Below are 12,868 nucleotides of genomic sequence, written 5' to 3'. Positions count from 1 at the left end.
TGAATTCTATATAAGCATTTCTGATTGGCTTGTTTCCCCAGATTCTGACAACTGTGGCTCCAAATATAAACATTTTCACATAATATTTTACTCAATGAAAAAACACATTTTTGAATTACCTATAAAATAGTCTGTGGTAGGGCATGAATCTCTTTTCTTTTTTTGTAGATTTTATCATTCCAAAGTCATCAATTGTCACTTCTTTGAAGGGTAACAAATAGGAAGGGCACAAAGTTGAAAACATACCTGTGCTGTATGTGGTCTCTTAGGTTCCGGTTCTCACTCTTATCTTGGCTTGTTCCAGAACGGCCAACATTTTCATGAGAAATTTCATGTGAGATTTCCTTAGCTATGGTACAAAAATTACTTAACTAGATAATCAACCAAACCAATCAAAGTTGCTACTTACTGCCAAAACATACTTATGCAAGATTCCAGATAGAAATAGCCATATTTTGGTCTATAATCACTTCAGTGTTTAGAATATATAATCATGTTCTTTTCATTTCCCACCTCCTCACAGATTCTCCACCACCTCTCTACCTACCCAACTTCTTGTTCATTCTTAAAAACAAAATAAATAAAAACATAGGTCAAAACAAACATGTAGTTAGACAAAAGCTACCAAAACAAAATGAAAAGGATGCATGTACAAAAGTAAACACACACACACATACACACACACACACACACACACACACAAGCAGCAACAACAAATGGAGTCCATTTTGTGTTGATCAGCTATTCATGGGTATTGTGCTTATCACTGAGTGTGGTTTGTATACCTAGTGCCACTCTACTGGACAAAACCTGATTTTCCCTATCCAAGCAGGTATCAATTACAAATAGCTTATTGGCTAGGGATGGACTTTCCCATTTGCTTTTCTTCCTCCATGCTGCAGTTTTGCCTTGCCTTCACTTGTCCTGTCATGCCATCCTAGTCTTAGTGAGTTCATATGTGTTTCAACTCTGTTCTATCTGGATAATGTTGTTTCCTTGCAGACATCCACCACCTCTGGCCCTTAAAATCTTTGTGCTTCCTCTTCCACATTGATCCTGAAGGCTTGAGAAGATCTGATTGATAACAGTATGCATTTAGGGATGAGAGGTTCAAAGCCTCTAATTCTCTGTCCATTGCTCAGCTGTCAGGGTCTCTGTTAACTCTCATCTATTGTAAGTAGCAGCTTCTATAAAAATTGAGTGATGCCTTGATCTATGAGTTTAGCAATATGCCATTAAGGGTAATTCTGTTGCTATGTTCCTTTAGATGCCTTAGTAGTAGGTTTTTCTCTAATGTTGTTGACCTATCTAGTCACTGATTTTTAACTATTTAAGGAGTGTCAGGTATGGGTTCCATCTCATGGAGTGGGATTTAAATTCAATTTTAAGAAGTGGTTGGTTACTCCCATAGCATTGTACACTATTACATCAATATATATTGTAGGCAGGTCTTTGTAGGGCATAGGGTTTGGAGCTGGGTGTTACTGATGCTTACTTTTCTCTTGTGAAATTTTGCAAAGTCTCTCCAAGTACTATGATTGATAGTCAGTAGTCATGAAGCTTCTAGTTGGGCAACAGCTCTATTTCCCCATGTATATATAAGCGATATGTTCAGCAATGATGGCATTACTATCAGGTTATTGATGGTAACCAATATTCTTGGCAATACCATAGGACATTTGAGGTATATTTATGGGGCTGTGCAGGTCAATGACTCAACAAGATATAACTCATTCCTCTCTGGAGGTCAATTTTACTTGGTGGCATAAGATGTCTACTTAAAATATTACCACCCTCATTACATGGTGATTCCATTTAAATTCCTTTAATAATGCATTTATGTATTTTTATGAAGCTTCTATAGTAATAGGTTTCCATGGGGGCACCTGGTAAAAAAGAAATATGGGGAGATAAAACAAATACCCAAGGCAACTTGAAAAGCCATACTTTAATATGTTTTGAAGGAAGCTTAAAGTCAGAAAAGAGATAACTACTGCTGTAATAGTGGGGTTGACTATTTTGGGGTAACCAATTGATTTATAATAGAATCTGAAGCCTGCTCCACAGGATGGAGTCCATAATTGCTCTTGTTTTTTGTTTTTTTATTTTATATTTTATTTACATTTCAGATGTTATCCCCTTACCCCATTTCCCCCTGCCCAGGAACCCCCATCCTATGCCCCCTCCTCCTGCTTCTATGAGGATGTGCCCCCATCCACCCATCCACTCCCACCTCCTCATCCTCGAATTCCCCACACTGGGCATCCAGCCTTCGTGGGACCAAGGATCTCCTCTCCCACTGATGCCTGACAAGGCCATCCTCCCCTACATATACAGCTGGAGCCATAGGTCCCTCCCTATGTGCTCTCAGGCTGGTAGTTTAGACCCTGGGAACTCTGGTTGGTCGGTATTGTTGCTCTCCTCATGGGGCCCACTAATCCTTGTATACCTGATCAAAAACTCATCCCTAGTGAGTTCACAGGCAGTATAGTGGTACTTACTACTGTCATTTAACTAAGTGGTCATGCTGTTAAGCTGCCTTCTAAATATTTATGTTTATGCCCTAGGATGTTCTCACACATGGCCAGAGAAGTTCTTCTTGCAATGTTCAACAGTCAATACAGAGACTTGTTGCAAATTGCAAGAACAAGAAACTGTAAGTTACCTGTCCTGAGTGGGACATTATTAACCATCCCTACACATAAACTAAGGCTAAAGGAACCAAGAGTTAGTGGAAAGAATGAAAGTGTTGGAGGATGGGGGTGAATGTTATGAAATCTTGTCTTTAGGATATAATGTGAGTACGGCACTTATGAGCTCATAGCAGCTGTGGTTACCTATACAAGAGCTTCCCAAGGTCATGCCAAACAAAATGCTAGTATGAAAGGAAAAGAAGCTGGCAAGGCTCTACCTCTGGCCATTAGAAGCTGATAGGTTCTGAGAGAATGAGAATCACTCTTCTTTGGGGACATAGCCACTGTATAGTCCCAAAGTCATACATATGTGACCAGCACTAATTAGGTTTATGGGTTAATACAATATAAGAAACAGATAAGAAGTTAGGAGGGGAATGTGTTTTGGTGGAACCTGGAGAGAGTTGGGTGGATTCAATACAATTATGTTTTATTGATACACACACACACACACACACACACACACAAACACAAAAGATAAGATGGAGTTGGTTAACAGGCATAGAAATTATGGAAATACTGTGTACTAATGTATTCAAATTCTTAGATAAATTAAAAACAATTAACTTATCATTACTAAAGAGAAACCCAAACAAAAAACAAAAATTTAGGTGATTTTAGAATAAGAATTCACATTTCTCTTGGAAATGGGCAAGAAATGAGGTAAAACACACTGAAGAGTAGTTTGATTGTCAATACAAAATACCTCAGGATAGGTGGTTGGTGAGGCAATCTGAGCTGTCTTAGGTTCAGGGAAGAGAAGATAACAAGAGTTTTTTTGTTTGTTTGTTTTGTTTTTTAACTAATACAGGACTAGAGAGCACTTCCAGGGCAGGAGAACACTTCCTGTTCTTACAAACAACCTGGGTCTAATTTCTAGCAGCCACATGGTAGCTTTCAACAGCTTGTAGCTCTGTTTTCAGAGACCTTGATGCTTTTTTCTGATCACTGTGAACATGTACATATATATGGTATTTGTAAACTCACAAAAGCAAGCATGCGTGCACACACACACACATACACACACACTCTCTTTCTCATATACACACACACACACACACACTGAATAATAAATGAAAAAACACTTAAGCAAAATTAACAACAACAACAACAACAACAAAAAAAAAAAAACAAAAACCCACAAACCATGCCATACTCCCTTCTTTGTTGAAGTCTGGCACCAAGATGACACCATATTCTGATTCTTGAATCAAACACCCAAGAATCAGAAACATTCCCTTGTATCTCAGGACTCTGCCAATATTGCACTGTCTTGTTACTCTTAGCTGTCACTAATGTTCAGTATGAACAGAGTATGATTTCTTCTTTGTGTGTTTCATTATAGACTATTTTGGCTCGGTAGATCCAGTGGAATGTTTTTGCAGCTGCTATCAGGCCATAACCACCAATACTTCAGATGTTTTGTTTCAGGATTAACCAGTTTTTCATATCAGGCTGGATGATGTTCACACAGCTAGTAAACCCTTTGTTTCAGAGACCTCCCTGCCTAAAGTTTTGATGAATAGATGCAGATTATAAAGAATATGTTGTCATCGATAACGAACTTGGAAAAAGAAAATCAGCACTGGGAAGAATTAAGAGTGAAATTAAAGTCAAATATACACGAGACTATTTACTAATACACATACTATAATATTGTGAAATATTTATGCCTCTTTCTGAAATCATGAACTCCCTTTAGAATAAACACAAAGAAATTGACCATGAGAAACGAAAAATAATCGACAGGAAAAGTTTTCAACAGCTCTCACTGATTTTCACCAAAACACAAAGTATTCGTAAACTGGGAAATAAACAGAAAATGACAAAGAAAGAAGAAAGTCTCGAGCCAGACTAAAAAGGATTAGAATGAAAGCAAAACAGCAGTGGGGTGGGATTTAACAGCATTCAAGTAAATGAAGGACCTCAGTGTAGTAATCGGTTTCTCTTCGTCTACATTAATGATTAAACAAAATGAGCTGGATTTGGAATACAAAATCATGGTGGCATTTGTTTGTTTGTTTGTTTGTTTGTTTGTTGTTTTTGTTTTGGTTATAAAATTTATGATATCCAAAGCTAAGAAAGAATGCCTTAGACTAGATTGAAAGGAATACGAATTGCCCAGAGAAAAGAAACACTGAGGAGTAAATTAATAGCATTCAAGTCAATAAAGGTGCTTTGAATGCTCACAGGGTAAGGAAATCACCCCTTCTACAGAATAAATAGTTGAAAAAATGTGGACACTTCGACTTCTCTTCTGCCTAACAACTTTCTCTGTCTTACTGTATCAGCCAAGGTTGTTTTTCATCTGTCCTGCTTTCCCTTTTGAGGTTTGACAAAATATTCTGACAAAAAGCCACTTAGAGGAGAAAGGTCTTTATTCACAATTCCAGTTAGAGTCCATTACTGTAGGTGGGTCAGGACAGAAACACAATACAGCTAATCATACTGTAGCTGAGAGCCCAGATAAATGAATGCACGCATGTACAATGCTTAGTTTGCTTTCTCTGTTCTTAAACAGCCCAGGGCAGAAACTTAAGGAAATGAATTTCTCACAAAGGCCTGGTTTTCGTTTTTAACATCATTTGAAGGAATTAAGATAATACCCCACAGACATATCCAAAGGCCATTCTTAAGTAGACCATCCCTCACTGAGATTTTCTTCCCAGGTGAGTTTATGTTGTACTAAGTTCAAAATGCAATGATAATAATGTAATGTAAATGACAATCATCATTTCTTCTTTTGGAGTTAAAGTAAAGTAGGTACCTTTAAATTAAAAAAACAAACAGCCACCACCACAACAAAAAGACAACCTTGTCCTCAAAACTGATTACCAGGAAAAAAAAAATAAGATTATCTCTGTGCCCTTCTCTATAAGACAGAAGAAGGAGAAAGGAAGAAGAGAACAGGTACTAAAAGGAAATTTAAAGTATTCTGAACCTGTGCTCTCCTTCTTTTCAGAAAAATGTTCCTAGAAAGTTATCGTCATTCCTCCCCTCTGCCTCCTAGCCTCCTTTCAAGCCTCAACCCTTGGCAACCCATCTTCCCCCTCCCCTGTCCAGTAAAGTCACCAAATATGTCAAAGCCAATGGCCGTGTTTCCATCCTTATATCAGTGTATTTTTCTATAACATGGATAGGAAGAACTCAGCTTACAGGGCTTCCATTACTTATTAGGTTGCTTTAATATTCACTGTATATCAAGTGAAGTCAGATTAGAATTCTAGAAGCAACCAGATTACAGAATGTATTAATGACTGAGAATGGGGTTCCATTTCCCCAATGTTACTCTATACTTTGAGCTCTCTTTAAATGTTGTGTTCTTTATTTAATTAGATCTCCAAAAAAGGAAATTATAAATAAGCATATAACCTAATGAATTAATCAACTGAGAATATACAGGATCCAGCCTTAGAAGTCTCTAATGTCCCAATGCAGTTGCTATTAACCTCAGAGGGTGATCACCCATAGCCTGAACTGGAAACCTTGTGGTGCTGCCTTTCACCTTACACAAGCCACTGCTCTCTCACAAGCTAAGCCATGCACTCTCTGAATGTCTAAGACAGGCATTGACTCTTTCACCATGATGCTGGTCTCCTGCAATGATTATTACTTCTCCCTAGGTCTCCTTGATCTCCTCCTTATTATCTTTGAGCACTGGCTGGATTGATGTTCAGCCTTTGCTGCCTACATGCCTTTGGATGTAGTATGCCTACCTGAGATGTGGCTTCTCAGGCTTCTCTATGGATCACAGTCGTTATAAGACAGTATGTTGAATCCGTTCCTAGTGACTGTGCTCTAAGGTGTTGGTAAGATGTCTACTGTTGTTGGAGGGAGATTGGACTGCACTTTAGTCCTAAATACCTGTTCTTTGTTTATGAAACACATGATACAAAGGCACACAGAAGATTAAGCGTTTGATGACTTCCCCACCCTATCCCAGGTAGATCTCACTCCAAATGCTATGTTAGTGGTGAGAGATTTAACTAAAGAATAATTCATGCTATCATTTGGTAAAACATGTATTTTTAAGCGTAAATCTGTAACAAAGAACTCATGAAATGAACTGTGCTTTAGAAATCATTCACTCTGTCAGTTCATAAGAGAACTGTTAAGGTATGACAAGCAATTCAAAACAGAAAGTGTGCACCATCATAAGCAACTGGCAATGGAGGGATAGGTATTAATAGATGAAAATAAGAGACTGCTTACTACCTATAGAGAAATATATTTGCAGTGATCTTTTTGAGAGTGTTGAAATTGAATCTCAGTTGATGAAAATGTATAAGGCTAGCTACAAACAAATGGAATTTGAATTGCTAACAATTTCCTCTAACTTATGGATTTAGAAAATAGTCAGTCAAAGCTACAGCTTATAACAGAACCAGTTCTCAAAGCATCTAGTAGGAAAATATTCAGGTCTCTATGGAGAAGATACCTAGGAATGTTTCATTCATTTCAAAGCCTTCTACAAACTTTCCTGACATGTATTACATACTACACCGATCCTACATATTTAAACCAGTGTCTTTGAATATCCATAACAATACTGTAGTCTTTTTTTTTCATTACATATGGTAGGAAATTGAACTGTAAGTAATAAAATACATTTGGCCTGGGGGTCTCTGATTTCTGGAAGGCTAAGGTAAGTGGATTATTGAGTCTATGAGTTTAAAACCAGCAACAAAATGAGACCTTACCTCAGAAAAGAAAAAAAAAAGTAGATAATAAAATCAAATTTAGAGCACAACAACAAAAAACCTGAATGAATTAAGTTTCTCAAGTAACTTCTAAGGAGAAATTAAAGCTTAAGAATATCTACCTTCATTTTGGTAAATATTTAATTTGTAGGTTTAAAATATTTCCACTTTGATGATTAAAAAAAGTCAAATACATCATGAGTTTTGGCAATAATATTCAATGGTCAAATATATTATGTGGAAAATGTTCTTTGACTAAGTAAATAGTTTCATTTAATCTATTTTTTCTCTCATGCCAATCCTCCCAGATGTTTTCTACCTTCCTATACAGCTAGGTTTATGTTCTCTTTCTCTTCAAAAACAAAAACAAAAACAAAAACAAAAACAGGAAAAAAACATGGAATTAAAAAACACAGATTTTAAAAGCATGTTTGATTATGGAAAAGAATGTAATATTTTAAAATCAATGCATTCTGCTTACCTGTGATATCGTTAATTCGAGCCAGCGATGAGTTATCTGAAATATCTAGTAATATGACAAAATCAAATGCAGATGGGAGAACAGAGACCTCTTGGGAAGTTGTGGGGCCCAAGGCCAATGTGGGCATTTGTGCTTTCTTCTTCAACAACTGTAGGGATTTTCTTTTGTATCCTGTAAGTGCTTCCTCCAGGAGCTTGGCTTGATTTAATGTTATTGGAAATCCATCAAGAACCCAGCTTTGGTCCACAGGTATCTCCCTAAATTCAAACCACACAATTCATTAGTGTGCTGATAGACACTAGGGCTCTGCAGAAGTCAGTGATAACAATGAATACCTTTACTTCATGGTAAACTCATCCTAATGCACGGATTCCACTATTTTATAGCTGAAGTACGAGGTTTCTTTATGTGTTCTGATGGCTTCCTTGCTTAAAATCCTTTTGTGGGTTCCTGCTGTCCTCCAAATCTATCTTTTTAACTCATAGACTTCTAACCTTTCACAATTTCAAATGCTCACAGACAGATATCCTCACCACGATGGTTTTGCATTTATGTGGCATTGTCTGTACTTAGAGGCTGCACTTCTGCAAAGCCCTCGTCTATACAATGGAGTACTGTACCTCATTGGGGTTTGCAAAGAGGAACAGAAAAGACACATTTTGTAAATCGGACACAGGTCTTAGTCCATACCAAACACTCTCGTCACCAATTTGGAGGGTATTCTCACCCCACCCATTCCTTGGCTTCTTACCTATTTCATCATATCGATAAAACAGTCTTGAATTAAAACTTTCAGGTTATCCCTTTTGGTTTTCTTTTCCTTTTTGTTTTGTTTTTCGAGACAGGGTTTCTCTGTGTAACAGGCCCGGCTGTTCTGGAACTCACTCTGTAGGCTGACCTGAAAATCACAGATCTCCACCGGTCTCTGCCTCCTGAGTGCTTGGATTAAAGGCATAGGCCACCATCCAAAGGGCTTAAGTATCTTTGTTCTGCCTTCAAACTTTGCCAAACTGAAATTTTTCCTTATATTTTAAAGGTAGTAACTTACTTATTGTTATGTTACCTCTCATATTAAAGAACAGTTTCACCTTTCCAGAAGTTTCTAAGTCTTTTGGTGACTACCTGAAATCCTTCTGATTGTGTGGCAGGAAAAATTGGGGGGTAGGGGGACAAATTTCAGAACAAGTTCAATTTTTGCTCAAAAGCATAGAATTTCAAATGGCTTCCTGTCTAATGATTCTCTGCATGGCTCCCAGCTTCCTTCTGGTATCTGTCTTTATCTCCCCCACTAGGTTATCGTGAGCAGGAAGAGACTGCATTTCACTTTTCTGACTTCTCCAAAGAGAGGTCAACCTTCTGCATAGATTGGACTTACTAATTCATTTGCCCAAGTCACAGGAGAGAATTCTCTTAAGTGCTTGACCTCTTCTGGGACCTGCTGCCTCAGAAGCCATGGCAGACAGAGACAGAGGTTAGTATCGCCCTCCTTCAATGCTAGAGTGAGACAGCAGACAGTGGGGAGCCAAGGAACCTGACTCTGGTGTTTGTTACATCACTACCCAGATACAGCTATGTAACTACGACATCTAATGTTCCTTTTCTCATTAGACTAGACCAAAACATTGTAAACCAGGGACAGTCCTCTGGAGGTGTCTTAGAGGAAATGGAGATGATGTTTAGTGTGAGGAGGGTGATTGTGTGGACCCTCCAGATCTACTAAACCGACCTGAAGGACTGCTTTGCATATCCATTTGCTCGATGAACAAAGAGCACTGTGGTAAAGTGTACTTTATGTCATTTCCGAGAAATGCGGGGCTAAAAACCCTCACAGCTCTGAGGGTGGCAGCCTCGAGTTTCAATTACTAGATACATAAGTGAGAAGCAGCTTAAATCTTTAAAGCAGTTTTTAAGACAACATTAAGGAGGAACTTATCCCAGATGGATAGTCAAAAAAATTCTATAAACTCTCCCTCCTCTTGGGTCTCCTTTGGTGTGTTCCTCACACACCAAAGCTAAGCAACTCCATTTTCTCTCAAATTCTTTCACTAGAGCCTTTTACTCTTTTTTTTTTCCTGTCCTGTTCAGAATATTTCCTTTATTATCCAGAACAACTGGCCTCTTGTAATATACATGCATAACAAAGCAAGGTTGAGGAGAATCCTTTCTCAGTAAAAAGGAGGATAGAGAAAGTACAAAATGACAGGTTCTTTGAACTTTTCCTCTTTATCCCCTGTCACATACTCTCCCTGTGTTACACATATGTGCTTTGTCTACACTGTGTACCACTGCCTGTTGACCTAAGATTCCTGGACTCCATTCCTGCTCTCTTCTTGAATCATAACACAAGCAATTGCAGCATCTTGTGTGCAGTCAGTTAAGGATCTCTTTTCTCACACCTTGCCCTTTGGCTTACTTAATCACCCAGTACCCCAAAAGCAGTAGAAGCTGACTTTCATTTACATCATGTGGAAGTCAAGGCTAATCAGAGAGAAGGGAAGTCTAGGCATTTGAATCTATCTACCCTCTCGCTATCTTAGGATTCAGTAGATAGATTTGGATATTTCATTTCTATATTATTCTTCCCATGTCTTTTTCTAGGTAAATAATATATGAAATAGGATAGGGAGATGGCTCAGTAGTTAAGTGCTTGCTATACAAGCATGCAGAATGAAGTTCTGATTCTCAGAACTCACGTAAATGCTGACTGGGTGTAGGGCCCAACTGTAATTTTATCTGTATGTTTGGAAGGGTTTTCCTGAGAGACTCTGACTCAATGGATAAGGAGAAAAAGATGAGACAATTCCAGATGTTGAACTTAGGTCTCTGTACTCTCAGACACATGTGGTCATACATAAGTACACCAATACATGTAGAAAAAAAAAGAGAATGTATTAAATTGGTATGAGCAAAGAAACTGCAATACATACTTAATAGCATTTACCAGGATGTTAACCAGCAGTACGTCTGGAATGCTTTTTCCTCTTCTAAGCATCAGTTCTGATTTTGCACCAAGTTGAGCTCGCACGCTTAGCTGTGAAAAGAAATGAAGAATGGTCGGAGGGAGCTGATTGAAAAGTAATATTACATTCAAGGTGTTCAGAGTTAAAACAATGCAGTGGCCATGCCGTCTAATGAAGATACTGAGGACTTACTCCACTTCTGGAGTCAGGGAAGCATTCAAGGAGGGTTGTAACAATTTTTAGTAGCTCCGGCACCCCAAGTTCCCCCAAATTTCATATCTTAACACTTGCAAAGAGAATAATCTGTCTCTGATCACTATTATCTATGAGAGCTTACCCTCTGGGAACACATATACCCATAGAACTCTTGAACATCGCATGGTGATCAGACTCCAAACTTTTAGCTCCGTTCTTCCTTGATTCTTGGCCTTTCTTTTTCTATCACAAGTTCACTCTAGGGATTAGCTTTTTTGTTTTGTCTGGAATTAATAATTATGACTTCTAGGAGAGTTAATTCTGTACAAGTTGTGTGATGTCACTGAATGTGGGCTTCTCCAGAGCCCGATCTTCACTCAGTCACTGGAGTACTTTAGGTCAAATGAGACTCTCAAACTCTGCTCAAAACTATTCAACCCAAGTAGAGACACAGCACACTCTTATGGCAAATATTATAATAATTGCTTCTCAGGCTCTGATGTATTTTTTCATCATCTCTCTGATCTCAGCCTTTGTTAAACACTTTGGGTATATAGAGTCCCACCCTGTGACTATGTACCTGGTCATCTTGCCTAGATCCTGTTATCTAATTCTCTTACATCTTTCAGCATGCTTAAGTCCTGCTTTCCACAGAAAGTCTACCTTAATTTAATATCAGAATACTCCGTTCTCTACCCAAAATACTGTTCTTACTCTACTTTTCAATTTTTTTGAACCTGATTATCTTTTACCATGCTGTTCAATTCATCTGTTAGTGTTTATGGCCAATTACCTGCCCATGTTTATAAGAATGCGGACTCCATAAGAGCAGAGAAGTCCCTCAGTGTGGTTGTTGACATGCCCACATAACATTGTGTATAGGGAAAAGCATGTGCTTCTCAACTGAACTGAATATGGATGAGGAGGCTTTCAGCGAACCCCAAATGTAACTACATAAGCAAACCTAACTTTTCAGTTAATTCATACTTCAAATGACTAGAGTAAAAGTCCTAACTGTCTACTTACTGTTTCTCTAAACTCACTTCTCTTTCAATAACTCATCCATCATGTGCATTGCTTGGTTGCAAGTCCAACATGTTTTTATATTTAATCAGTTCTAAAGGCTGAATGATAAATTTGTTTGGAATGATGACATTCATTATAAAATAATCATTTATAATAAAAAAGTAAATGAAACACACATGATTAATTCTGTGATTACTTCCCTCTATATTTAACCAATGCTATTTTTGAAAGTACTAGTTTCCTTTAGAAATAATATCAGGTGAATTTAAAAAATCATATATATATATATATATATATATATATATATATATTCTAAACTAGTAAAATGGCATAGTAATTTCTACTGCTTTGGATAGAAAAATACTAAGAATGTAAACAATATTATGGATACTTTACTAATCATAAAGTATTATGGATACTTTACTCTTTTATTATTCATGATTTGAAATCAAATAGAAGAACACTGTTTAGTTTGTAACATCTGAATAGATATTAAAATAATACAAATTAAGAGACATTTTAATATATGAGTAGACAAAATTATATTATAATACTTACTGATAAAATGCTATCACTTGGTCTGGATTGTTCAGATTCATTCATCTTGACACCTAGTGACAGGAAAGTAGTAATATCAGAGTCCCAGCCTTCACATCTACATATGCATTGTTTGTGCTACATACCAATGCTTGGTTCTCTCTATGTGGGGAACAAGGATATTATGTTCAGTCAAATCTAATATATTCAGCAAAAATACAAAGCAAGCATTGCAGCATGACTTTTTACATCCAGTTCACAGTATTTCAGTTCCCT

At 37.5% G+C, this 12,868-nt stretch overlaps 1 protein-coding gene across 14 annotated transcripts in view; it reads right to left on the bottom strand.

The window, feature by feature from the left end:
- Spef2 (sperm flagellar 2) overlaps positions 1 to 12,868 on the bottom strand; it is a 156,923-nt gene that overhangs the window by 76,593 nt on the left and 67,462 nt on the right. For all 14 annotated transcript variants that reach the window (XM_076916088.1, XM_076916095.1, XM_076916096.1 and 11 more), the window contains 4 exons: positions 12,614 to 12,666; positions 10,802 to 10,905; positions 7,875 to 8,131; positions 247 to 349 (listed from right to left, as the gene is read on the bottom strand). In XM_076916088.1, coding sequence (XP_076772203.1) covers positions 247 to 349; positions 7,875 to 8,131; positions 10,802 to 10,905; positions 12,614 to 12,666 — 517 coding nt within the window. The remainder of the gene's footprint in view (positions 1 to 246; positions 350 to 7,874; positions 8,132 to 10,801; positions 10,906 to 12,613; positions 12,667 to 12,868) is intronic.

Source organism: Arvicanthis niloticus, chromosome 19 (assembly GCF_011762505.2).
Source record: "Arvicanthis niloticus isolate mArvNil1 chromosome 19, mArvNil1.pat.X, whole genome shotgun sequence".
Lineage (NCBI taxonomy): Eukaryota > Metazoa > Chordata > Mammalia > Rodentia > Muridae > Arvicanthis > Arvicanthis niloticus.
The sequence above is the reverse complement of the archived record's forward strand: the minus strand, read 5'-3'. Positions and strand labels throughout refer to the sequence as shown.